This window comes from Notolepis coatsorum (genome assembly GCF_963971535.1).
Source record: "Notolepis coatsorum genome assembly, chromosome: 4".
In the NCBI taxonomy this organism is placed as follows: Eukaryota; Metazoa; Chordata; class Actinopteri; order Aulopiformes; family Paralepididae; genus Notolepis; species Notolepis coatsorum.
The window spans coordinates 48,992,746-49,020,681 of record NC_140168.1 but is presented as its reverse complement, the minus strand read 5'-3'; the positions used below and the strand labels follow the sequence as shown (position 1 = coordinate 49,020,681).

General features: G+C 42.4%; 1 protein-coding gene across 1 annotated transcript; it reads right to left on the bottom strand.

Moving 5' to 3' along the window:
* Nucleotides 1–7,850: 7,850 nt before the first annotated feature.
* LOC311226393 (mitochondrial import receptor subunit TOM40 homolog) lies at nt 7,851–27,353 on the bottom strand. The gene is made up of 10 exons (XM_084311823.1): nt 27,308–27,353; nt 26,407–26,624; nt 25,951–26,018; nt 22,143–22,235; nt 17,012–17,113; nt 16,730–16,835; nt 16,044–16,166; nt 15,572–15,648; nt 10,817–10,919; nt 7,851–9,044 (listed from the first exon to the last, which is right to left on the bottom strand). Exons 2-10 carry the CDS (start codon nt 26,621–26,623, stop codon nt 8,905–8,907), a joined length of 1,029 nt encoding a protein of 342 aa, XP_084167949.1. The 5' UTR covers nt 26,624; nt 27,308–27,353; the 3' UTR covers nt 7,851–8,904.
* Between the last annotated feature and the right edge of the window lie 583 nt (nt 27,354–27,936).

The following is a 27,936-nucleotide window of genomic DNA, read 5'->3' as shown; positions in this document are numbered from 1 at the left end:
ACTTAATTATAACTTTGTGTGGAACCGATTTATTGTGGGAAGTGTTCATCATATTTATATATCATGTACTGTATGGCCAGTAATTAAAGTACATAAAGCGGTAGTGGTTTAATGATACCATACTTATCAATACAGTCAGGGAATTGTACCCCTCAGTTACAACTAGGCTATATATATATGGTGTGACCATGACAATTTACTGTCTAATGTTACTCCTAGGAGTTTAGTCTCCTGGACTTGATTAATTACCACATCACTTATCAAAGGTTTCAAGACAGAGTTTGTTCTTAGAGTATGGTTTGAACCGAAAATGATGCTATCTTGTCTTTGATATGTTTAGAATAGTTTGTTATTCTCTATCCATTCCATCACTGATTGCAACTCTGCCTTTAGGACCGTATTTAATTAATTGGCTGTAGAGGCTGATGAGTAAATCGTTGAATCATCCGCATACATTGAAATATAGGACTTATTTAGGACAAGAAGCATGTAATTTGTAAATATGGTGTAGAGCAAAGGCCCAAGGCAACTTCCTTGTTTTTCTTTCCCAGTAGCATCTATGCTGTATGTTTGGATATTTTGCGGATGTGTTTTCAACAACCTCTGTGTGGGGGGGATGGGGTGGGTATGAGGGAGGGGAAGGGGAAATGAAAGGGGAAAAAAAGAAAAAAGATGGAAAATGTACGATGTTGACAATTGTAAATGTACAAATAATTTTTCCTGCAATAAAGAAATTAAAATAAAAAATAAAAAATACAGAAATGAGTATTGAGGATAAACAAAATTATGTTATATTGTGTATATAGTGATGTACTATATTCACTGCAGTCAAGTGAATCATGTTTTTTATTGTAAACTTTTAATATAAGTAAAAATAATATACTATATTGTAATATACTAAATTATGTAAATTCTAGTCATATTAATGGAAGAACAAATACAAATGTAAGGGGGTAGGGATCAATAAGCTAAGCTTCCCTCTACTCCTTTTTTTGGACATGTCTGCTAACCAAACACAATGCTCTTTTGTTTATAATTCCTGTTTTTTTCTTTGTTCTTTTTTTTAAATGTTTTTTTCCTTTAAGGATTTTTTTTATTTGTTGTTATGATTGTTTGGTCTGACGGATCAGAGGAATAAGAAGAATAACATGTCCAAGAAATAAACTTTTCATTCATTCATTCAAACTTCCTCAATGGTGCATGTTTGTCAACAAGTGGCATAACATTTTTATCAAATTCCCATAGATTTTTCGGGGATCTTTTTCCCTCAATACCTTTGACCAACATAGATTTTTAATATCCTTCACAAAGCTGTCTTGATTAAACATTTTATACAACCTTTTGTAAATTATTTTTGGTCCCAGCTTTGGCATTTTAGTCTTCCTCAAAATAGCAATTAAGTTATGGTCGCTACAACCAACAGTTACAGATACTGCCTTGGAACATAGCTCCGCATTGTTAGTAAAAATGTGATCAATGCAGGTGGAAACCTGGGAACCATAACTTTTCAAACAATTCCTAGTTGGTTTACCTGTGATAGACCACATGCATTTGCTACTGTTAGAAGTAGTTTTTTCAATGGGCACTTCAATGAAAACCAATCGATGTTAGGGTCACCCATAAAATAAATCTCATTACTCAAATCATACCAACATGTCACATATTTGTTCTCTAGATACACATTATTTGCACAGTTTGCACTATGTGGTCTATAACAGCAACCGATCAACATATAGGCTTCAAATGAGGCAAGTGTACTTGCAGCCATAATGTTTCAATTTCATCATTAAATATTCCCTAATCTTCACTGGAATAAGATTCTGAATATAAAAAGCAACCCGTCCCCCAAATGCATTCCTGTCCTTCCTAAAAATATTGTATCCATCAATTTGTAATGCCCCATCCTCAAATGTAGAATCAAGGTGTTTCTGATATAGCCAAGATGTGGAAATTGACTGATAGTAAAATCTCTGATATCTCAGCTAGCTTGTTTCTTATGCTACAGATATTTATATGTGCCATTTTTAAACCCTTTTTGGGTAGGTTAGTATTAATTAGCATTGTATACTATATGATATATACATAATGTATACGTATGTGTGGCAAGGGCAACAACCATTCAACTGTCCCTCGGGTGCTTTGGGGTGCTACTTCGGGGCCCTGATTATCAGTCTGTCATACCTCAGAAAGGCGATATCTGCTCTCTCACGAACAGCTCTCATCTTGGGCAACAGTTATTTTCTTTTCAGACAGACAGCGTCTGTGTAGTCCTTGTTTATGTAAACGTTTGTTCCTTTGAGGTTTTTGGCTCTCTGAACAACCGCTGATCTGTCATTGTGTTTTGAAAATGTCACCACAATGGGTCTTGGTTTCTCGCATCCATCCACAGGTTTCCCTGTGCGGTGCACCCTCTCCATCTCAATGTCCCTCTGTAGCTGGAGCTTTTCCACCATGACGCTCCTCACCTTCTCTTCTGTGTCTGCCCAGGTTTCTCCAGGCAACTCAGCTATGCCATCAATGACCAGGTTGTTATATATCGTATAGCTTACGCTCTGCCCGTAGTGGAACTGTCCCTTTATCCAGTCTAATAATGAATAATTTTCTCCACATGCACACACCCATCCGCCTGGCCACACACATCCGCTGCTCTACATAAGCGGGGTCGTGGCCACACCATCAGCTCCTTCCCTATTTTCACCACCGAAAAGTGTCTGTAACACACCACTTTAAGTTTAGTGCCAAAATAGTTATTGGAAAGGAGCTACGTTGACATTGTATCAGTTTTTTCTCTCGCAAATTTCCGAAAAAACTAAGAGATAATGTCTTCGCCGTCGGAGGGTCTAGACGGTCACAACGTTACCCTCCACCAGCGCTTCACTATCGCGGTGTCCTCCGTGCGTCGTGGGGCGTCTCTGGCTCCACGGTCGTGGCAGCCGGGTGTGTTGTACCTTGCGCTGTGTTAGGGGGCCTGGTCCTTCTCCATTTGTTTTCACCCCTCCCTCCCTCTGCTGGGCAGGGATGGGAGGGGGCTGTCGAGGAGCTTTTTCTGGCATCCCTGTGTAGGCCCCGGTCCGCCGGGTCCAGGTCCGAACTCGTTCTCATCTACCTGTTGGCCTGGGTTAACCCTTTAAAAACTGAAACACTTGTACTGCCTGTATAGCCGGTGTATACGCGCAGTTATGTTTCTGAGTTTTTTCTTGGTGGGTTAAAGGAACAACCACCTCCTGTAAAACTAAACATAGGGGGGTGGTTGGTTCCCCGGTGTGTTGGTAGCAGAGTCGACTCTCGGGTTGAGGCCGGGCTTGACCCCGTCTGCCCATGAGTGCCTTTCATGACGTCTGCCAATTGTGTCAGCCTTCTCTTGAACCTCGACCCCGCTGGAGGGGTCGGGTTTGTGGAGGTTGCGACATGGTGCACAGCATACCGAACGCCCCTTCCGCCGGGGTACAGTAGACCCCTTAGGCGCCTGTCTAGTCCGCAGTGCTCCGGGCACAGGTCGAGTTATGTTCTTGGGGCCTGTTGCCTGGATTGAGGGATCAACCTCTTTGGGGGTTGTCTCCCCGGCGCGCCGACTGGCCCCACAATGTTGTGGGGGTGTAGCCTCTTGTGGAGTGCTTCAGAGCGGCGTGCCAAGGGGGAAGGGCCTGCTCTTGGTTTGGGCCCTGTCCGATACGCTGGCGATGTGGGCAGAGGTGCGTTCCTCATATCAACACTGATTGCACGCACGCTAATGACGTCACGTGCACGCACACACGCTCCCGACTCCCGCGCATAAATGTTCCCTCGCTTAAGCACAGACTAAAGACAATGCCTAAGGCCCAGTCCACACGAGCGCTGGATTTAATGTAACCGAAGTGTGAAAAAAATAAACCTCTGTCCACACAGGTGAATAACCGCGTATAACCGCATACTCTGGAAAACCAGCAACCGATACATGTAGTACAATGCCAAAGCAGTAGGCGGCGATGTTGTTCAGACATGAAGGCCATTTCAACCAATCAGAAAAGGTTGAACGCTCACTACACTTCCTGCTAAAACTAAACAAAGCCGCCATCTTTAAATACCCTTGCGTTAGCCATTAGCCAACGAAGCATATATTTTTCAGCAAAGAAAGAAAGTGCAATAAACAAACGGATACATTCACTGTGTGTTCTGCCTCTCATTTGTTGATGAAACAAAACCAACAGCAACACAATTTACCACCAAGAGCGGATAGTTTAATCTCACAAAAAAGATCTCCGGTGTTGTTAGCTACATGCTAATGTGAATGGCATTCTCTATGTATAGTATATAGCTTACATGCTGCTAACGTAATAATGTAACGTTAACGCTAGTATAATGAATGGATGAAAACGTTATTTAACACATTGCAGAATGGGTACAATACAATACGGCTCAATACAAACAATTGTTAAGGGGATGCAGTCTGGACTGGGTTCCTTATAACAATAACTTGACAACACATGAGTTTAGTTTAGCCGCAGCTACAGGTTTTACTTTGGTGGGATCAGGAATGCGACAACAGACATCAGTCGATCACAACACTCTTCAACAATACGTTTCGAACAAAAGTTTGTTACAATCATTTTCATATAACGCTACTTGGTACAGCTCTGCTGTAAACACTGGTGTAGCTGGCTCTGCTCTAATCACTCTAACCCCGTGCTCGGTTGCTAACTTGCTATTGTTTGCGACAGTCTGCCGTGAACATGGGAAATAATTGCGACAGCTCTGCTGTAAACACTGGGAATAACCTCGGTTGCTATGCCCACACACACCCACTGCAACCGGGATGTGCGCAAATCTTCACCCTGGACTCCGGTTTTCAAACACCGCGGTTGCAGTGTAGCAAAACCCCAGTTGTGTGTGCCCAAACAGTGCAACTGCGCACATACAATCATGGTTACATTAAATCCAGCGCTCGTGTGGACTGGGCCTAATTGCCTCTACGAATGGAATGTAACACATTTCATTCACAAGTTAGGTGTGAATGTATCTGAGAATGTATTTAACACACCTGACGACCGGCGCTATGCCGCTATTGATATGCAAAGTAGCCCAGGTGGGTACTTATAGCGAGTTGGCGAGTGCAGCGCATTCCTGTGTGCACGCAGGTGCCGTGCACATCCGTGCGTGTGCGTGCACGTGCTTCTGCTCACAAAACTTTGGCTGCACTGCGTGCAACCCCGTCCCATGAAGAACGCATCCCTGGATGTGGGGGGTGGTGTCACCAGTGACCGTCTGGTGGGGTCCCGATGCTACGGCATTGTTGGCCTCACCGGGCCCCCTTTTTCGGGGGGTCCTGGCCCTCAGGTTGGTCCTAGGGCTGGGTCCTCCTCCGCTGCTACGGCCTTGCCACGGGGTTGGGTTCTTGACCTTCGACCCCGTGATGTTGGGGGCGGTGATGGGGGTGTTTTGCTTCCCGTCCGTTCCCTGGTGGCATGTGGGATGCGCGCCTGAGTGGTCACGGGTCCTTCTGTGTGAAGGTAAGTCCCACAGTCTGCTCACCCTGTGCGTTTGAGGTGCTAAACCGGATCAGATTCCCTCTCGTCCTCCTCTAGGGGGGTCCTGGGGGCTCGGGTCCTCCCCGGTTCTGATGGTTGAGGGGGGCCTCAGCGGGTACATGTCGAGCTTCCACTCTGCTCAGCTCCTGTGTTCCACTACGAGCAGAGCGTAAGCTATACGATATATAACATACGGTTATTCTATAACCATAGTTATGAGTATAGCGAGCGCTCTGCTCGGACTCACTGAGGGCCCCGTTGTCTTCGCCTTCGGTGGTGACAGACTTGGGAAGGAGCTGATGGTGTGGCCGCGACCCCGCTTATGTAGAGGAGCGGATGTGGGTGTGGCCAGGCGGATGGGTGTGTGCATGTGGAGAAAATTATTCATTATTAGACTGGATAAAGGGACAGTTCCACTACGAGCAGAGCACTCGCTATACTCGTATAACTATGGTTATAGAATAACCGTGTTTCTTCTGTATTGACCTTCTAAATACTCAATTTTATCTGTGACTGTTAGCAGGCTTTCCAGATTGCATGTACTTGCAACTATCCGACTGTTTTGCATTGTTAAAGATTTATTTTGTTAGCGTTTATCGCTTTTTGCTACTGGGTAGTCCAGTAGAGAGAGAGAGAGGAGGAACAGGAGACAAGAGTGGGGGGGAAGACATTTGGCAAATAACAGGTCCGGGAATTGAACCCGGGTCGGCCGTGCCGCGACTCAGCGCATTATGTGGTTCACGACTGGGGCGCCCCTGTTTTGCATTGTTAGCATTGATGTCAACAACCTCCTTCTGTGTGTACCGAGTGTGCTTCATACAGTAAAAAAGTAAGTAAGAAGTAAGTAAAAAGGAATATTCAACTCTCTGTACTGGCCATGAGACAAGAGGAGCTGAAGCAGAACATGGAGAAGAGCCTGGAGTATGGACCCCCTGACTCAGAGCTTCCAGACCCAGGTGCCCCAGAAGACCCAGGAGATGCAGCAGAACCTGGCCCCTTATGGATAGGGATGGGTACCCTTCACATTTGAACCGATACCGGTACCTGTGAATCGATACCGGTACCCAACGGTACCTTTTTTCGGTACTTTAGTATCAAGAAATTTAATTTACCTACCTCAGTCGTAAAAAAAAATCCAAACTTCAAATAACTACAATTTCGACAGTTTTCGGCTTGTCATTGCTCCGACTGCTTTGTTGTTGAATCAAGTCAAATCCTAGGTAAGTATATATTGTGTGTGTGAACGTTGACATGAAAAAGAAAAGTAACTTGATTCGATACTCTGTAGTACCGACGTGTTTCGGTTTGGTACCTCAAAAGTACCGAATTCGGTACCCATCCCTACTTATGGAGAGGAGCTGAAGACCAAGCTGGATGTCAACACCCAGGAACTGCAGGAGCAGCTGGCCGCCCTCTGGGAGTCTTTCACCAAGAAGACCCAGTGAAGACTTCTCATCAACACAGGACTGACAAACAGCTTCACAACCAGGCACTGTTCCCGTGTTCAGCCTTCCACCCTTCACTACACCGAGCAATCCATCTTGTATTATGCTCCTATGTATTTATTTATTGTTGTCTAAAATCATTTTATAAATAAAACTTGAAACAGATTCAGATTATTTTTCAGTGTCTTCAGTTCACAAGACGCATGTCTCAGAGACCGACAGTAAGTGGGTGCCTTGGGAGTCCAGCTTGTGGACGAGAAGTGTTACAGCACATTCCCAGCTCACGATAGGCAGTCATTAATAAACATTCATAAATAATGAATGCTCTTCGCTGATAAATATGTTTGTGCTACATCTTCCGAGACCCTCCCACCTCTCTTGATCAACCATGAGCACATTTACTGGCGAAGCAGGTTCATTATACAAAAGAGACGAGGCAGACATGGCTCGTGTCCCTCTATAGCATCTTTGGATGTAAATCTGGCTTCGACTCCTGAGATTATAACCATTTTAAAAGGTAGAATCTGTAATGATGTCAAACGGGCAAACTCCAGGTGCTACTGCTGGCCACACCTCAGCCTCTGCCAACAGAAGTCTGGAGAAAATCACATGTATCCCAATCTCCAACCCACACATTAGTCGACCATAACAAAACCAAGTGGGGCTCTTTGGCCTAGGGATCACCGTTTGATAGGATTATGGATTCTACCTTTAAGACTTGTTGCATTACTACCAGTCATAAGACAGAGGTTTAAAAGTAATTCTCAATAATTGCAATAATGCACTATATGGTCTAAGCACCCCCCCCCTCTCTTGCCTAGATGTTGCTGTTCACAAATGTATACTGGATCTACTAAAAAAAACTACTAGAGAAAATAAAGAAACATGAGACAAGGAGAAGAACAGTCCATTTCCCGTTCGTTTCTTTTTATAAGAAATGGCATTTATCCTTTTTCCAATATATATGTACAGGTAATATATATATACGGTTCCATATATATGTACCATTAAGAAAGAAAGTGACAACAAACTGATAGATTATGAACCGTGACATACAATCCTCTGCTTCTGCAGCCCAGACGCCGCCCCCCACCCCCCCAGACAGACTTTACAGTAGAAAATAGAATAAAAATAAAAAATAAAGCGAACAGCAAACCAAAACCGGACAGGCACTGAACTAAGGATAAAAACCAAGGGCACAGTATTCAAATGTATCGTCTTTCTCTCCAGCCTTGTGTTGGTCTCTTCATGTCGGCTGATTAGTCAATGTCTACTGTCAAATCGCCCATCAACACATTTCTCATATTCTGGATAACAACATCTTTTTGGTTATAATTCACTTTTGTTGATTTATTTTATACTAAATGTATATTACCAAACAAACAAATCTATGTAACTAGACTCTTAAAAGAATAATTCCAGTTACTTACAACCTCAAGCCTATTTTTCTACGAACCGGTATCGTACAGGTTGATGCGTCATTTGGACCACTATTGAGCGAGTGGCATCTTGGCTCGTCTGCAGATCTTCTGGCTGTAACTCAGTCACACAGGGAAACTGCATTTTCTTTGATTCATAATCGCCGAAAAGGAAATGTTTGTGTCTTTGTTTCCGGGTGAAAACTCTTTCTTTTGTGGGTTTTCCCCATTGGACTGAATTGCAGTCGGGAGAGCAACCTGATCGCCCCAATAGAAACACAGCTCAGTCAAGAGTGGTCCAGTTTGAGTTTGGTCGCAAAATCGATCGGTATGATGCAGAATGAAGGGAAAATAGGGTCACGGTAGAGAATGACAGGGATTAACAACATAATAATGACCTTGTCCATCAAGAGATGAGACCGATTAAGAGGTGAAAACGGAATAATGGCATCGTCTGTCTGTCTGTCCATAGTTTGTGCGTCTGTCCATTCTCTGAAGTTCGTCTGGGGACGCCCCCCCGTGCCCCCCGGCGTCTCTCTAACCGATGGTGACCCCGAACCCACACTGGAACTTGTTCTTGCGGTGGTTGAGGAAGGAGCAGAGGACCAGGGAGAGCGGGAGAGGAAGCAGCTTCTTTTCTAACGTGGCACCCACCACCCAGTTGCTATCTACTGAACCTGCATGGGAGGAGGGAGACGGAACATTAGATCGCTCGCTAAAGACAGAACACCACACAAGGGGGGGGGGGGGGGGGGGGGGGGGGGGGGTTGGGGACAGGGTTGTCCTTGACTACGGTTGCTTTCACACCTATATTTTGGTAGACTGTGCGATTCAGGGGTGAAGTTGCGACATTGTTTCATTTTTCATTTAGTTCAGTTAGCTTTCACACTATTTTGTCAAGTGCACCAAACGTTCCAAACAAAACCATGTGATCACAAGTCAGCTTTTTATTGGACATAATCCCATACCTGCAACATTATACTGTAAAAAGTTGGCAGAAATATTTCTCATTTTGGTAGTTTTGTCCTCATTCATTTCTGTCATCATCATTTTATTTATTCGTACATGGAATTGTTACAGTCCAACAGTACATATAGTTCACTTAATGCTCCACTAAATTCCATGGTCGAAAGGAACAGGAAGAAAATTCTTATTGTACCTGCCCCTCCACACATACAGTACACTGATAGACTAAGTGCAATGTTTACCAAACAAAATGTACATACTTATTTTGCAGAAATGGAAACAAAATTAAATTAACATAAAATACATTTTGTGTATCCATCAGTTAAATTGCATATTTAGGTTCATTCATTAATTATTATTATTTATTTATTCTGAGGCGGACTGCCACAGCCACTGAGGAGATGTACGTTCACTTTGGGTTGCCAGGATGTGCAGGAATAATTCAATGTAATGTATGAAGAGGATACGGTATGAACGGTTTATCAATCTGATCTGGCAACACATATCCCCCATACAAAGCCTGATTCAATTTCATTCATGTTAGTATAAAACTTTTTGGTAAATGAGAGATTATGTTGGTGGTACACAGAACATGATCTCCCGAATCCAGCTGCATTGCAAAGTAAGATTATACTGTCTAGGCTACTGTCACCTGAATCATGCATGTAAGGTGTTTGTTTATTATCACAATATTATTTGGCTATTCTTAAATTTACCAGCTGCGAAAATAATAACGTTATGATGAAAAATCTCACATTTGGAAATATAGGGGAAATGTCTACAAACTTCCCAATCAGCATGAAAATGCATGATTTTGATAATTGTCCTGCCTTTGGTCCGGTTTGCTCTCACACCTTAAAATGAACCACACCAGGGTTCACTTGAAAGCAAACTCGGACCCACGTTTCCAGGTGGACCAGAATTCACTCGTTTGGTCCTTACCAGAGTTGGAATGAGCTTTCACACCACCCAAAAACCAACCAGACTTTCAGAGGAAAACTAAACAGGGTTTGAATGAAGCTGACCCAAAGAGCTCAGTTGTGAAAACGACCTAAAAATCAGTCGACTAATGGTTATTGGACTTTGTTGACTAATCAAATGATCCATTTAACTGATGTGTAACCTTGTTTCCCACATTATTGCCCCTATGCTAATGATCGCAATAACGTGGTAGGACCATCTTAACTCCCAATGCTTATCAAAGACCCAAGTATACAGTATGTGTGAATATTATTGTGACTCATTATTTTCCAGGAAGTAATAAAAAATAAAAAAAACTGATCGAACTGTGAGTCACCCTAACAATCAATAAGTCCACTGATGATAGAACACTGTTGACATTTACTTAGGTAAATAGGTAAAAATAGGTTGGATGGTACACAATTTGAATATAAAAAATAAAAACACTTCCTGAATGCATTGAATCAAATGTGAATAGATCAACACTGCTGGGAACAGAATCAGTAGGTATTACGTGTTGTACCTTTAAATAGTAGATTGGCTTTGGGCACATCTAGTTGGTAGCCAAATGACACGCTGGTGTCTTGCATACGGGTGCTCGCCTCGAACTCCACGCCTACCTGTAACTGTAGGAGACAAGAGACATGACACGGTGTCAGCGTCACAGACAGACTGAAACAGAGCACTTCTTCTATATTATATACATTGTATGCATCTAGTTCGTTTCTAATGTATACAATTCACTTTGGGAAAATTAGAACCTAATCAGCAGAGAGATTGAGTATATAATTTTTCGTTTTCCATCATTGATTTACATTTATAATGTATATTCCAGGGTAATTATTTTCTCCCCTAAGCTCTTCTTAACACATTGATCGCCAATCACGTTGTACGACGGGTTTGCTGGTCATGCGAATTCTGCCAAGCCACGGCGTACGACGTTATTGAGATCATATTTAATTTTTTCGCCATGGTATTCATAATTCCGACACGCAGCCTCTGCTGAGACAGTGGGACACCGCCGCCTGGTGGATGATCGGGCGAGTTACAACCGGAAATGGATCTGGTGATCTCGGTGCATCTGGGAAATCAGTCCGGCAGTCACATATTGTTGCGGGACTCTAGACACACATCCGTGTATATGGATCGCTGCCATAACTCAATAATCTATATGATTTGGGCGTTTATTGCGCCATACACACCGGAAATGGATCTAGTCGATCGACGCATAGCTGTCAACATTTCGATTTGAAAAAACGTGCAGGTTTTAGCCCCGCCCCTTCTCCTGGCCCCGCCCCCTCCCCCTCCCAATGGAGCTGCCTCGTCGCTGCTGGTCAAAACCGGTATTATTTTGTTTTCCTACTGTGTAGAGTATAAATGCTATAAAAATACAGTAAATTACCTTTTATCAAAATATTAAAGTGGAACTATCTTGGCGGTTAGGTGGCCGAGCGGAGATTGCGTTCGTCACCAGCCCCGGAGCTGTGAGCTGGATTCGCCTGTTCGAATCCAGCTCACAGCTCCGGGGTTGTCACCAGCTTGGCTGGCCGTCTGCACTAATACAATTGGCTGTATTAGAGGGTGGGAGAAGCTGGCGGGGTGGGTCCGGGTCGTTGTAAACAGCGACTCCTACAGTTCGGTCGGGGCGCCTGCTAAGCGCGGATAGGACTCGAGGGGGATAGTGTGGTCCTCCCACACGCTACGCCCTCTCGATGAGAATCCGCGCTGCCAGGTGAAAAGAAGCGGTGATTGGCTGGACGTGTGTCGGAGGAAGCACGTGGTAGCCTCCACTCTCCCAGATGATCTGACTGTGGGGGGTAAGTGCGCAGCGACCAGGAAGGGACTGGGAATTGGCATACGACTAACATTGGGATGGGAGAAAAATCGGAGGAAAAATGGAGGGGGAAAAAGACAAAAAAAAAAAAGACAAAAAAAAAAGGGGGAACTATCTTATAAATGGCCTTTTTGAGTGTTTAGCATTGTTTCCTAGCTATGTGAACTTATATTAATATGATCTATGTCTAAAAATTCTCATATTGGCGCATTCTTCCAATTCTCCTCTCACAATATTCACCCTCACTGAACTGAGTCATCTGAACATGTGCCCTATATGTGATGTCATAAAGACACCGCTGCATGTTAATGTTCAGGCGAACACGACGCTGCGCAGTGGTTTAGGAGCCCAGGCTCAAAACAGCTCGAGATCTTGAGGTAGAAAAATGCTGTTTTTGAGGACTTGATTAGAAATACAAAACAATGAATAAAAAAAAATATATATTACAGAGGTGTTCCATAGACTCACAGGAAGTGTAAAAGTGCCCAAATAGTGAAAGAAATAGTAAAATAGTTCCCCTTTAACCATTAAATAAAGGTTGTAATCTGTAAATGCATTTGATTTTACTGTAATTTGACAGTATTTGGAAACCATAGATGCCAGACATTTAGTTTTCTTGCAGCTTTTTTTCTTACAGTCTACAGTCAGTGAATCCTAAATCTCCACTAGGCAACCACTTAAAGTTATCAGTCCAACAAGGACTGGGTGAACTAGTTGCTACATTAAATTAATCAGATACCTGGTTGAAAGTGAAATGCTGTGTAAGACAAATTCAGTATAAATTCAGTTTATGTAGTAGTAGCATTAACATGTTCATATTTATTGAAATCTTACAATTCATACATAAATGTTATGATGAATTGAAAATGGGGGAAGAAGTCCTTCTCTGGTCTGCATCCCCTTAACAATTGTGTATTGCACAATACTGTATTGTACCCATCTGTTAAAGTTAGCAATCAATGTATTACCAGTGTCTTTATACCTTCATCACTGTAGGCTACATATTAATACGACAACTCAAGAAGAATCAAGAGGTTTATTTGTCACATACAGTGAAATGCAGGTGATCACGCCCGCATTGATTGTGCAAAACGCAAAAAAATATAGGTAACAGGATATGCATGATAAAAAAAGACATGCCATGTTCCTGAAAAAGCTATAAAAAATACCTATGGTCATTAATTTAGCAGTGGGAAATGGGAATATCATTTTTGGAACAGTGTGTGTGTCTATTATGTCTGTGTAGTATGTCTGTATGTCTGTATTGAGCCGTACTGTATTGTACCCATTCTGCAATCTGTTAAATAAAGTTCTCATTCATTCTACAGAGAAAAATGAGATAGAAAAAAAGCCAATGCGATTTTGTGTTTTTCCTCAATATCTCTGCAATGCCTGCGAGTTACCAGTAACTGTATTTGTCATACCATGACAATTCACGACAACTTTTAAAACGGATCAATTTATTTATATGTATAAATCGCATTCAGGAAATTGGGCGTCAGTGAAGGCATGCTATCCGTGGAGGAATGGCAGGAGGGGACAGTGGAGGCGCAGAGCAAACGGCTGTTAGTGTTCACCAACCAACACATTTACACATTCCTGCATTTGTTCCAGAGACAAAAGCCACAGAGTGGGCAATCAAGAGACACTGGCTAAGTTGATTCGACACCCTCGGTCCGCGGCCGCCTCGGTGCATCAGTCTACTCTCTCCCCTGAGCTCTGAGCTTTATCCGGTCGCGTCGCTGTCTTCTTCGGATCGCAACGGTCTGACTTCCTGTGATAACGGTCTAATCTACACTGCTGCCACCTGTCGTCACGGAGGAGAATTGCAGCCATTTTGTAAAAAATAATAATAAGTACAAAATACGTACCAATCCGTGAGCCGTGAAGAGGGTTAAAAAAAACAACAGGAGAATACCGGAAAAACCGGTAGGGTTGACAGCTATGGATCGACGTCAAATAAGTGGGATCTTTTTCCTCCAGTCTCATCGGCGAACGGTAAGAGGACAGTAACGTTATTTTCAAGGCGATTGTACATTTCTTTATTTACAAACCATCTGATCAGGGAGCGAAATTAACTTTTTGGCCAGTGGCGGGTAGATGGGAAGAGTCTACCCGCCAAGCATATTTCTTACCTGCCAATTTTTTTGATTAAAAAAAAAAATATTATATAATCATACTTGTAGTTGTATTATCTGCGAGACATCGCCACCACGCAATAAGTCAAAATGCTTGCTATCTGCAAACAGCTCCACTGTCTGTGTGTATACTTGAGTAGCCTCCAGCTCCAGCAAGGATGCAGCTGGACCCTATTTAACGTTACGGTTCTTTTGTCAAATCACATTCAACATGCCCTCAGCTAGAATACGCATTCAATCAATGTTATAAGACATTGATATCAGGAGCTATCTGTAGCTACTGCTAGCCCGGTAGATAACGTTAAGACAATTTAGTTTACTGGGATAGATGGATCTAACGTGAGCTAGCTAAGCTAGCTAACGAGGGATCGGAGGTATTATGCACTCGAGTAGACTATTGCTGGAGCATTTGTTGATATCAGCAGCTATCAGTAGCTAGCCAGCTAGATACCGTTAGACAATGCCTCGTCATGTATTAAACTAAAAGTGAATAGTTGACTGGGTCATTGTTTAAACAGTAACGTTAGCTCATGGAGGTCCGATATAGACTAGAGCAGACGGAAGTAAACAAGCCAAATGATAGTTTCCGATTGGTCATTTGCTTTTTTTTCTCATGAAACCAGTCAAGTCACTCTACTGTGATTGGACCGTTGACTTGAGTGCGATGTGGGACTTGTAGTTTTTTAACGATTCGCGGCGGAGAAAAAAAAGACGAGCGGCTATAATCTGTACTCGCACAAGAGTATCGTTATGAACTACACGTCTACACGCCACACGGCGGGCAGCCCTCTAAGTGTCATGCGCCAAAGGTAAAAACAGACCGCCCCTGGCGGGCGGCGGGCTTTAGTTTCGGTCCCTGCATCTGATCAATAAATCAACCCATACTACATAAAGCTTTTACTGACGATCACAGAATTATAATTATATAATATAATTATAATTATTTTAATATAGCGTGTATCGGCAACAAACTGCAGTTGATAATCTATATATGCGTTTATGCCTATAACTCACGTTCTAGGAATTACTGCAGAAAACGATAAAAACACTTATATTCTAGACGGTATTTTTGGAAGAATCTATGAATAAAGAAGTATAACGTTCCTACATCCTGAACGATAGATAATCGATGTTGAATGGGCCATAGTAATGTCAATTTAGCAATACAATTTAAAAAGTTATAGCCCTGCAAAGAAGGTGAACATCTTCATAGGCTTAGACTGGTGGCAGTGATCATACATTGATGGATAGAAGCGTGGCAGTCAATGTGTTAATGTCCTCCCCTGAGTAGAGGTCTGAGAAGTACCTGGTCATTTGCTTTATGGTAGTATGAGGCATGAGCCCCTGCTCCCCCTAGTGTCAATGTGGCGATGTAGTTATTGCCTGAAAGGAACAAAGATAAATATTAGGACAATGCATTGTTAAAGTAGAACATTATTTTGGGGGGGTTTATGTTCAAATCAAGTCTGTTCTGAAATGATAAGGTAGCAGTTTAAATTTTTCCATCTACATCATTTCATGTAGCTGTAATTACATTTACTCTCAATAAACTGTCAAACTAAATTAACCTGTGTAAAACTGTTTAGAATCTTTGGACATGCATGGGAGAATGTGCAAAAAAAAAAATTGGTGAAGTCGCAGAAAACAGCCAGTTTCATTCAGAAAAGCGTGCATGTTGTTTTGCACTTTAAATTACATGAATAAATCACCTTCAGGAGGAGCTGAAAAGGTGTCTCCACGCTGCATTAGAACGACAACGACATTAAGCGAGTCCTTACCCGTGTATCTGCCAGCCAGAGACACAACGGTGCCTTCCTCTCCTGGCCTGCGATGGTATACCAGCTCCCCTCCCAGAGCCAGGGCCGGGGTGATGGACTGGAGGTAGTGTGCTACAATAATACCTGGGAGAAGGAGTGGGGGGAAAACCAAGGGCTTATTTTGGGCTTCACGATGAAGCCATTTCTGCTGAAAAGAAGCGTATGGGTTGAACTCAAAACCTGCACTATGGAAGAGTGGCACCTTGTGGCCGTTAAGAGGTAACAGCACCTTGTTAATAACAGGGCGGAGAAGAGGAAATGGCGACAGAAATCTATATTTCTTCAAGCGAGGCAATTGGTTTTACATTTGTGTTGTTTGAATTTCATGCTCTAGAAATTAGACCGTAGCCTTTCATGGATTTCACGGGACTGGTCATAACCCGACCGGAGGTGCTTGTGAGGGGAATCTCACTGCGTTTCATGTATCGCCGTTGGGAGGGTTCCCTCTTATTCGGCCCAACTCATACCCAACTCTTGTGATTTAACTTTGCTAAAAAAGGTGAAAAGAAATGTTTTTCCACAAGAAAGTTCCAGTGTAGGTTTAAGGACAACCGATTTATAACATATAATATAACATTCTATACAATCAATCAACACTAAATGTTCGTCTGTACGCCAACAGTGGACCAGAGGCCTGGACGACGTACCGGAGCCTACGAGGACGTCTGGGTTGCCCAGGGTGACGGCGGCAGTGAAGTCCTCGCCCCTGAACTCGGCATCACCTTGCCAGTTCACAAACTTCTGCTGTTGTGTCTGAGGACATGGCGAGTATCGACCACGTTAACATCACTCAAGGCTGATGGTAGCATTGATACGGTATCAAAAACTAAAAAATAATGGTAACAGTTATTGTCCAGATAATGACTCCAATACATAATGGACACCAGCATGAACAGGTGTGACAGTAAAGCTAGAAGACTAGGCTGTACCTGGAAGGCCACTTTGGAGCGTATTCTGTCTGTGAGCTGGTGGATGATCTGGGAGTTAAGGCTGCCGCTGTTGTCCATATCTCCCACGATGACTGGAAACGACTGAGCACAAAACACACAACAGTTACACAGTGGTGGAAGAAGTACACAGTTCATCCAGGGATGAAACGCCAATGCTTGACCATAGTAGCGTGTGTAGGGACGAAACGCCAATGGATTTAACATTATTAGCATTGCGCCTTATAAATAGCCTCACAGGAATTACAGATCATTCCGATATAAACGGTATAAACGGGAACGTAGTCAAAAAATATTTCTTTATGGCATATTGAACAGAAGGTTCATACTATCAATTGACAATGATATTGGATCCATAGCTATAATATAAAATATAGGTTTAGCTCTACAAACAAGGTGACCGATTACATGGGGTTAATGGGTGGCATGAGCCTATGCACTTCCCGGAAGGGGCGTGGCACCCAATGTGTTAAGTTGCGCGGTAGCCCTACTACCTTGAGTGTTTAAAAACCACAGCCAAAACAGACGACACTAACTACATCATTTGCTAGCAGCAGCATCCCTTATCAATATAACAAGAAGAGCAAGCAATGGTGGGAGATCACGGATGCGGTAACGTTCCACATAGGAAAGGACAAGGTTCCATTGACAACCGTGGAAAAGACAGCGGAGCCAACGTTGTCAAATCCTTGGCTTTGAACAAGTGGACTCGACTCCAGTGTTTTGGGCACAGGCTTCACCAGGCCATTGGTAAGTGGAATAGTTCATATAAATGTATGCAAAAGCATTAGATTACCAGTTATAAGCTACTAGTTTGTAGATTTACATAAAAAATATCAGTATTTATATCTAATGTAACAATTAAAGAAATTAGTCGTCATGTGCGAGTGTGGTGGTTCATTTATTTTTAAACAGTCAAACGTTTCAGTAAACAATAAACATTACAATTCTGACAATGTGGTTTGACATTTTCATGTTTTGCTAATCAATGCTTTGTTTTTTAATAAGTACTATGTATGCCCTCTGTTATATTTGCACTACAATAAAGTTACAATATATAATCTAATATATAATCTCAAAAAAACAAAATGCTAAATATATGCAATATATAATCTAATAATCCAATAAACTAAATCTAATATATAATTGAAAAATGCTAATGCATGGGTCTTTCGTCTTTAACACATTCCCTGTCAAAAACGAGTTTACTCGTTATTGGCCGCCAATCGAATAACGCCAATAACGAGTTTACTCGTTTTTGGGATCGTTATTTCGTTTATTCGCTATATCTATTCATAATTCATAGCTGCAGCCTCTGGTATAGTCTTCAGACCCTGTCTGAGCTGGCAGACGGTCAACACAGCCCTCTACTGCCAGGCGGAGCTATTGCATCTCATTGAAAATGGGCTTGTGTGTTTTAGGAGGCGATCTGAATATTCAGGCGAGCCACTTCTATACAACGATGGCATCAGTAACTCCGCCCGCCCGCCCGTCATTGTGAAACGGTCGGTAGTGTGGTGCGGACCTCCACAAGCATTATTTGGAATTGCGATAAAATATTTGGATTATCTCTTTTGCATTACATCAGATACAAGGTATGAATTTGATCGTTGATCCGACATTTATTTCTACCCCGATCACAGCCATCTGTGTGGACCGTGTATGGCGGTTTACCGTTGGGTAGGAGGGGGGGGCGAGCGCCCCGCTACGACGGTCATTTCATGTATGGACGAGACAGTGATAATCTAGCGTCGATTTCAGGATGATTAGATAATCAGCCGAAAAATTACAACGTGATGACTGGATTACAGTCAAATGCATTTCTCGCCTTTTCCTGGAATTACTGAAAAACACCCAAACCATACTCTATTCAAAACGGTATAAAACGGAAATGTACAGATGAAAAAACAATCTGTCTCGGGCATGTTGACTAGAAGCAGCTCACTGAGACCCGACAGCGTTATTAGACCAATAGATATAATATAAGATATATTTTAAGCACTCGCAAATGTCACAGTCTAAAACTATATCCATTGAATAAAGACCTGGCAATGAATGGGGTATCAGCGCCCGTCAATGTGTTAACTCATTCAGAGCCACACCCATATGACCAAATTAGGGCTTCTATGCCAGCACTTTACTCAATGGGAGGACAGGGATATTTGCGAACGCTTAAACTATATCTTAAATTATGGCTATGGGTCCAATACACCAGTCACTTATCAATGACTTGCTTGCAGTCAACATGTACGAAATGGATTGTTTTTTCATCTGTACATTTCCGTTTTATACCGTTTTGAATACGAGTATAGTTTGAGATTTCTAGTAATTCCAGAGAATATACGCGATAATCGCCTTTTAGTGGAATACACAAAACACAGTAATTTTTCGGCTGATTTATGAAAATAAACGCTAGATTATCGAGAGTATACGTGTCTTTATGCACGATACAAAAGCGGGCTGAAAATCGCTTATTCGTGACTTGCTCAGCACTAACGTCACACACACGCTCCGATGGCGGTGATAGGAACATCTAATTAACCCAAGATTCGTAACATAAATTCCTTACCTCACATCAGATGTTCTGCAAAAAGATTAATCCAAATCCTGATCGCCATTCCAAATATTGATCGCGTTTATTGATCCAACGTTATAGTCCAAAACACATAATCGACGCTGCTCTGAGTGTCCTCAGTCAATGTGGTAACACGATACTGCTTGCCCGAGAAGGGAAACCCGGACCGGAGTTATTTTTTCGATGCAGATTTTTTGCACAAGGTAAAAATAAAACGTGATATCATATTTAGGCCATATCGCCCAGCCCTAGACTGTGGTGCGTTTTGCTTTAACTCATTGAGCGCCACGCCCCTTCCGGGAAATTAGGTCTAGATGGCCACCGATTTAATCAATGGGAGGACGGGGATATTTGCGAGTGCTTAAAATATATCTTAAATTATGGCTATGGGTCTAATACACCCGTTGCTTATCAATGACTTGCTTGCAGTCAACATGTACAAAACGGATTCTTTTTTCATCTGTACATTTCCGTTTTGAAGACAAGTATAGTTTGTGATTTCTAATAATTCCAGAGAAATACGCGATAATCACCCTTATAACACGTTGTAATTTTTCGGCTGATTTATTAATCGTTTTCAAATAAACGCTAGATTATAGATAGTATGTGTGTCCTTATCCAATCCAACTTTATTTATAAAGCGCTTTAACAGCCACAGGGGCACAAAGTGCTGTACAGAGGGAGCATATTAAAAACTATAAGCAGCACTAAAAATAGATAAAAGAAATGCACGATACAGTAGCTGAAAAATCGCTTATCCGTGCGGTCAGCGCCAACGGCACGCACACACACGTTGTGATCGCTGTGAAAAAAACATCTGTAACCCAAGACTGGTAACATAAGAGTCCTTACCTCACATCTGATGTTCTGCAAAAAGATTAATCCAATTCCTGATCGCCATTCCAAATATTGATCGCGTTTATTGATCCAACGTTATATATTCAAAACACATAATCCACGCTGTTCAGAGTGTCCCCAGTCAATGTGGTATAACGATACTGCATGCCCGAGAAGGAAAACCTGGACCGGACCTTTTTTTTTATGCACATACCCAGCCAATACAATCCAATGATGTGCAATACCATCCGGGAGACGATAGGCGGCGGTATTTGCCCTTTTGCGAGCTCAGACCCATTCCCAAATGATAACATCAGGTTGGATGGATGAAAATGATATCGCTAATAAAAGAAATAACGATTAAAACCTGACTATACTCGTGATTGGCGCTCAAGCGTCTGCGAGTTAACCCGACTATACTCGTGACTGGCGTCCAATGAGTTAATAAACCACAGGAAACGGGTGAAGTGTGTGGGCCTGAACTTCTTTTAAATGCTTTATTTTCTCACCAGCCAGTTATATTTTTCTCCTTGCCAGTTGCCACCTGTGTTTACCACAAGAGCGTTGTTTGAGTGTTTTTTGCTAATCCATTCCAGTTATTGCCATCAACAGCAGAGCAGCAGATGCCGACTATGAACACTGTTAATAATAATAATATATAATACACCGTTATCAATGAAAGAAGAAATGTTTGCAGCTGTGGTAATACTTCAGTTGGTTCATTATAAAAAGATACATTTTACAATACAGAACTTTGAAGGCGTTTTCCCAAAAATGAGTTTTAAGAGTTTTTCCTCATACTCTGAGCCAGAAATCTCCACTTCAGTAGCACTCATATACACCAAACCTTCCAGTTCTATTCATATCTATGTTCTGAAGGTATTTACAGAAGGGTTTGTTGATATCGCATTCATACCCTGATTTATATCACATTTTATTCCTAAAAACATGGCGAAATATGGAATTTTACCATAAAAATGGACTGAATGGAGTATTTTCTGATTTATGGAGTGATAAAAAGAGATATCCAAAATCCCCTCTGTAATAACCTTTGGCTCTAATATGTCAACAAAATGAAACTATAATTTTGAAAATGGCTTTATCCAATGTTCAGATTTCTGTCCTGGAATTATATGCAAATTAGTGCATATTTAAGTAGATCATGCCTCATTTGCATATTTAAACATACAATTTCAGAAAACTTGTAATACAAAAAAGTCTTGTCTTAATATAAGTAATCAACTGGGGAAGTTTCATTGTGATATCTATTAGTTGATTTTTTTTACCCTATTCACCTGCAGTGTCTCCTTAAGCTAATTTTATTTGGAGTTTTCTATATAAAATGTGGTACTTCAGTTTGTATCATCACTTTTTGAAAATGTTCAGCACGTTTTAACAATACTGTGATAATACTGATAATTTTTGCCATTATAATCATGATGATTTTCATACCGTTACATCTTTACTCCGTAGTGGGGGTTGACCTGGTCAAACTAGAGGTGATGGCAGAGAGGGGGATAAGAAAACCTGGACAGTGGACACTATACAAAAATTATAATAAATAAAAACCTCTGAGGAGCTAATTGTTATTATGATACGACACCTGAATTTCCCCAAGGGGGTAAATAAAGGAACACTTGACTTGACAAGGTTTTCATAAGGTTTTTTCACAAGGACTGCACGGTGGAGTTACTGCTGTACCTCTGCTGGACCCATCTGTTTTGTTCCAACGTAAGTGGATCCGAACCTGTAGCTGGAATCCCCCAGAGTGCTCAGCATCACAGTGTGGTTCACCTAAAGGAGGTTGGGAAACAGAAACAAAGTTCAGCATCAGTGTGGTTCACCTAAAGGAGGTTGGGAAACGGAGCACAGCATCACAGTGTGGTTCACCTAAAGGAGGTTGGGAAACAGAAACAAAGTTCAGCATCACAGTGTGGTTCACCTAAAGGAGGTTGGGAAACAGAGCACAGCATCACAGTGTGGTTCACCTAAAGGAGGTTGGGAAACAGAGCACAGCATCACAGTGTGGTTCACCTAAAGGAGGTTGGGAAACAGAAACAAAGCTCAGCATCACAGTGTGGTTCACCAAAAGGAGGTTGGGAAACAGAGCACAGCATCACATTCACAGTGTGGTTCACCTAAAGGAGGTTGGGAAACAGAGCACAGCATCACATTCACAGTGTGGTTCACCTAAAGGAGGTTGGGAAACAGAGCACAGCATCACAGTGTGGTTCACCTAAAGGAGGTTGGGAAACAGAGCACAGCTTCACAGTGTGGTTCACCTAAAGGAGGTTGGGAAACAGAGCACAGCATCAGTGTGGTTCACCTAAAGGAGGTTGGGAAACAGAGCACAGAATCACAGTGTGGTTCACCTAAAGGAGGTTGGGAAACAGCACAGCATCACAGTGTGGTTCACCTAAAGGAGGTTGGAAAAGAGAAAGTTATAAAAACAACTGGAGTTACTGAGCAACTACATGAGCTACACAACGAAAATATGAAAATGCAACAAGCAACCTTTTCAAAAGATTTAGCAAAGTTACAGTTCATAAGTACATCAGTCAATTCAAGTACATTCTTTAGGCTGACGGGGGAAATACATATGCAATTGTTGGACGGGAGTGTGCGGCCACTCGCAAGAAACCCTAAGGACAGTGGCAGAACACCCTGGTGACCCCATGCTAGTGGTAGGACACCCAGGTGACCCCATGACAGTGGTAGAACAACCAGGTGTCCCCATGACAGTGGTAGGACACCCAGATGAACCCATATAGTTCAAATTCAGTATTGTGTATAGTTCAAATTATGTATCGTCTATAGTTCAAATTATGTATAGATCAAATTATGTATTGTGTATAGGGCAAATAAAGTAAAACAATAGCATTTTTAAACTGTCCTGTAACATTTTATATGTTTAAAGATAATGTAGTGTATATCAGCCTATGGTTTATGGTAAAGTCTATTCCCGCGGGGCAGGGCTCGAGACTAATGATGTCCCGTCGTCCCGGGGACGATCAAATATTGATTTGGGACGAACAGAAATCCTTTTTTGGGACGCAATCGGGACGAGAGGATTTTATTTTTTTCACAGGAAATGTCAATTAGCCGACTGTCAGTGCGCGCATATATATATATGAATTATTCTAGGTTAATAAAACATACCTGGTGATCAACTACAGTTTGCTGTAAACATTATGATGTGTGTAGTGTTCTGATAATGACAGCTGCAGCGGGAGCTGGCTCATGCTGGATTTGCGAATAGCATGCAGCTGCAGAGCCGCAGAGCCAGGGGCGCTTTCAGGTCCGGTCACAGGCCCGCTCAACAGCGCCCCCCACACAACGGCTGAATTGCCAATGGCTGAATTGGAGTATTGCACTGTGCCATTGGCAATTCAGCCGTTGTGTGGGGGGCGCTGTTGAGCGGGCCCGTGACCGGACCTGAAAGCGCCCCTGGCTCTGCGGCTCTGCAGTTGCATACTATTGGGATTCGTTGGGAACAGCAGCACGGAGTCTCGACTCGGGACTTATTTTATTTGAGCAGCAGTTATCATCAATATCGACCAGGAGGACAGCGCGATCTAGGGGACATGTTTCATTACTAGTCAAGTGTCATTACTTTAGTTCATCAAAGGTGGAATCTCTGGACGCAATGACATTATATAGTTTAAAGCTAAACTACGTTTTTCTTTCTTGTTAGGAGAGGGATAACTTATTCAGTTAGATTTGATTTGATCTTTATTTATCTCTAACATTTTCAACCATAAACACACACATTTGTAATAACAAAAAAAACTAAAACGAAATAAAATACAAATACATTTAAATATATTTTCCTATGGAAGGAATAATCAACATGGCTCCAATTGGTTGACTATAACAGCACCGTGACCAAATATCCCTATACTAGCACCTTGTTAAACACTTTTTTTTGTATATATATATATATATTTATTTTTAATCATAATTATTCTTGTGAAATCTTTCCACCTGGGAGCCTTATGACTAAATCAATTTATTCTCCCCTTCTCTGAATGGTGTTTCTTATGGCAATAACAACTATAGACGACAAAACCAAAGTAAAGAAACGACATTTGATTTTTGGGACGGTTACATTCACTTTGGGACGGTTAAGATTGTATTTCGGGACGGTTCTGGGACGGTGGTGAAAAAAGTTAGTCTGGAGCCCTGCCGCGGGGATGCGTCATCTCCGTCAAAACATCTCCTGACTGACTTTTCTTCCAGGCAAAGTCATTCTTATTTTAGCCTCCACTGTAAATCTTTATTTAATAGCGTTAGCTAAAAGGAAAAGACAACCTGTATCAGGATCTGACAGCACTACAATTACATTTTCATATCATAACAGGCTGAGACTCACCGGTAGAGCAGTCGCGCCGCCGCTAACCCTTCAATAAGCTTTGTGGTCCGGGCATAAATGTTAGGGGTGGGAATCGCCAGAGACCTCACGATATGATACTATTGCGATACTAAATATATCGCGATACGCTGAAAATATTGCGATTTTTTTTGCCTCACATTTAATTACCTTTTTTCAACTGCAAAAGTAAAACTTTGTCAATGTTTTATCTAATAAAATTAAGTTCAGTCTGTTCATCTCACTTCAATAATTTTTATTGCAGAACATGGTATTTTCTCAAGCAGACAGATGTAAACACTGTAATCGGTGTTGCATGTACCTGACAAACTGAACTGTTTGTATTACAGTCATATTCCATGTGTGTGTGTGGACTACTTTACTATTACAGGTATTGAAATGAACAATGCAATTTTTTATTTTTTATGAATAATTAAATATCGATACTTGGCATCCCTAAGTATTGCGATACTACTACGTATTGATTTTCCCCCCCACCCCTAATAAATGTGTCCATAAATCCATTTAGTTAGATCTCATCCAACACTGTCTGAATGTATCTTGCGATTATTATACATTTCCGACGACGAACTATTAGCGTAATCCGGTCTCTCAAGTTGCTGCGTCCTGCCGATTGCTCGCCAATGACTATGCTTGGCACGGTAGGAAAAAATGCCTTTTTTTCATGATATTTGACACCTCTGATTGGCTCAATTTAGTTTCAATCTGTATGCATCAGTTTCATCTACAAATCATATTATACCAGGTTAAAATCCGTCACAACTCCGAATCAAATGACGGAACTCCGAATCAAATTGACAGAAATCTGTCTCAAGACGGAACGCTTTAATGCCTGAGTGGTAGGACACCCAGGTGACCCCATGACAGTGGTAGAACAACCAGGTGACCCCATGACAGTGGTAGGACACCCTGGTGGTGACCCCACGACAGCGGTAGGACACCCAGGTGACCCCATGACAGTGGTAGGACACCCAGGTGACCCCATGACAGTGGTAGGACACCCAGGGCACCGGTGAAGGGAGACATTCATACGTTGGCCTACAGATGTGGTTATTTTACTCGCAATAACAAGGACCACTTTGCTGGTGAGGAACAGAGGTGGTCTTGAACTTTACTGACCTGGAAGTGATTACTAAGGCCCTTGTTGACGGTTAGCCGGACGCCCTCCATCTGCATGGGGAAGACCTCTAAGAAAGACATGGAAAGAGATTAAAGTGAAAGCAATAAGAGGCAACACACTTTTCAAAATACAACGTAATTGTTGTCGACAAATAAGATAAAGGCAGTTACTGTACACAGAACTATTCTTCACTTGACTCACTGTACTCTGGGTGCCAGACTGCAATCATCTGGCTGTATTTTGGAACTGTGGCAAACATTTTGAGTGGTTACAATGGTACGAGTGTGCAAATCTGAAATCCAGATGGATTCCTAATATGGACTCACAAAAAAAAGTATCCAGCAATGAAAGAACATGTCCCTCCTTCTGAAATGGAAAAAGAAACGTGTATAGAGCCTCGACTGTATTCTACCTCGGTGAATCAACCCTAAAACAGTACCACCACAAACGTTTACCTTTGCACTTGCGATGACACTCCTCAAAGGCGCCCGGGTTGGGCAGAGGAGTGTCTGCCTCAGCCTGCTGCCCTGAGGCTGTGCTGGCAGAGGGGATGAGCGGCGACACTGGGGGCATACTGAAGCCTGGAGGGACCGTCAGCCCGGGGCCAGCCACACCAGCACTGCCAGAGGCCGGCGGCGGGTTGGGGGAGCTGGCAGCCAAAACACTCCCCATGCTGCAAGCACATGGAGGATGAGAGTCAGGGAGAACAGCACGGAAAGGGGTGATTGATAGAGAGAGAGCGAAACTACTTCGAGGGGAGAAGAAACGGGACTGCCTGTGGCGAAGATACCTGCTACTGAAACAGGCCTATTGGAGCAAACAGTGGTGTTTACCGTTTTCTGAAACCAACAAGACGATGTGCTGTCAACGCATCATTGGCCATTATTACTATTATATGATACAAAGCAGTGTGGTGATAACCTTTACACTGACCGATTAGTCGTGATTATCCCTTTTACTGACATGAAAAAGACTTACTTAACCATTTCCAAGCCAACAACAGTGACGTTATGAGTGCCAGTTGAATTGTTAAAACGTCAACTAAGCACCCTTTCCGCCTGGCATCTTAACGGTTCATGTTGGGGTGTCCAGCATTAAGAGTGGCTTGCTTGCTAGCTCGCCATCTAGAACTAAGCTAGCTACTGCTACCGCTAAGTCAAGTGGCTAAACTGCTCCCAAGCTAGCTTTTCATTCAATCATAATACAAGAGACGTACGTTCCCAGAGGAGAGTATATCACTATCAGATACACAAAACAAATGCCGATCTGGTAGATCTTTGGTGCTGAACATACAATGGGTGATATTGCTGTTATATGTGAAACCGCATGTTATAAAATAGAAAGCTAGCTACTCACGTTGTAATTTCCAGAGGACGATATAGCCGGATGCCACACTCGACCACTACCAACGAAGAAGACCTAAGTCATTCCTAAGGCCCGCCTATTTTCTTGAAACAGCACGTTCATTGGATAAGTGACCGTCATTGCGAAAACAGTATGGTGCAAATACATGTCAATCATTGCGTATGTAACCAGCATGAACACTCGTGCTGAAAAGTCCAGGGGAGTGGTTTGCATGTTTGGCCACAGCTTCATTCATTACCAATTGGCTAAAGGAGATGGCAGGGGAGGGCAAATAACTTCCGAAGCTACAGATTGGTGGAGGTCTATGAAGGTTGCTTGGTTGCAGTGTATTCGTGTGGTAAAATGTAAAGAAAAACGACTGTGAAGGTCAGTTGACTTTGAGTCTCAGGCCAAAGTCATACGATTCTTCATGAAAAGCAAAAAGACAAAATTCCCTACATGGCCGTACTCTAAGGACTCCAGGTAGTCCCAAACTGGTGTTGACAAATCCAGAGCCATTACCACAAATCTGAACTCTTCTCAGAACTTGCATGCTTCTCATTGTCGAGTAGTTAACTAAAAACTCAAATCTTCAGAATCATGCAAGTACATTTTTTATGTGTTTGCAATTGTAAATACAC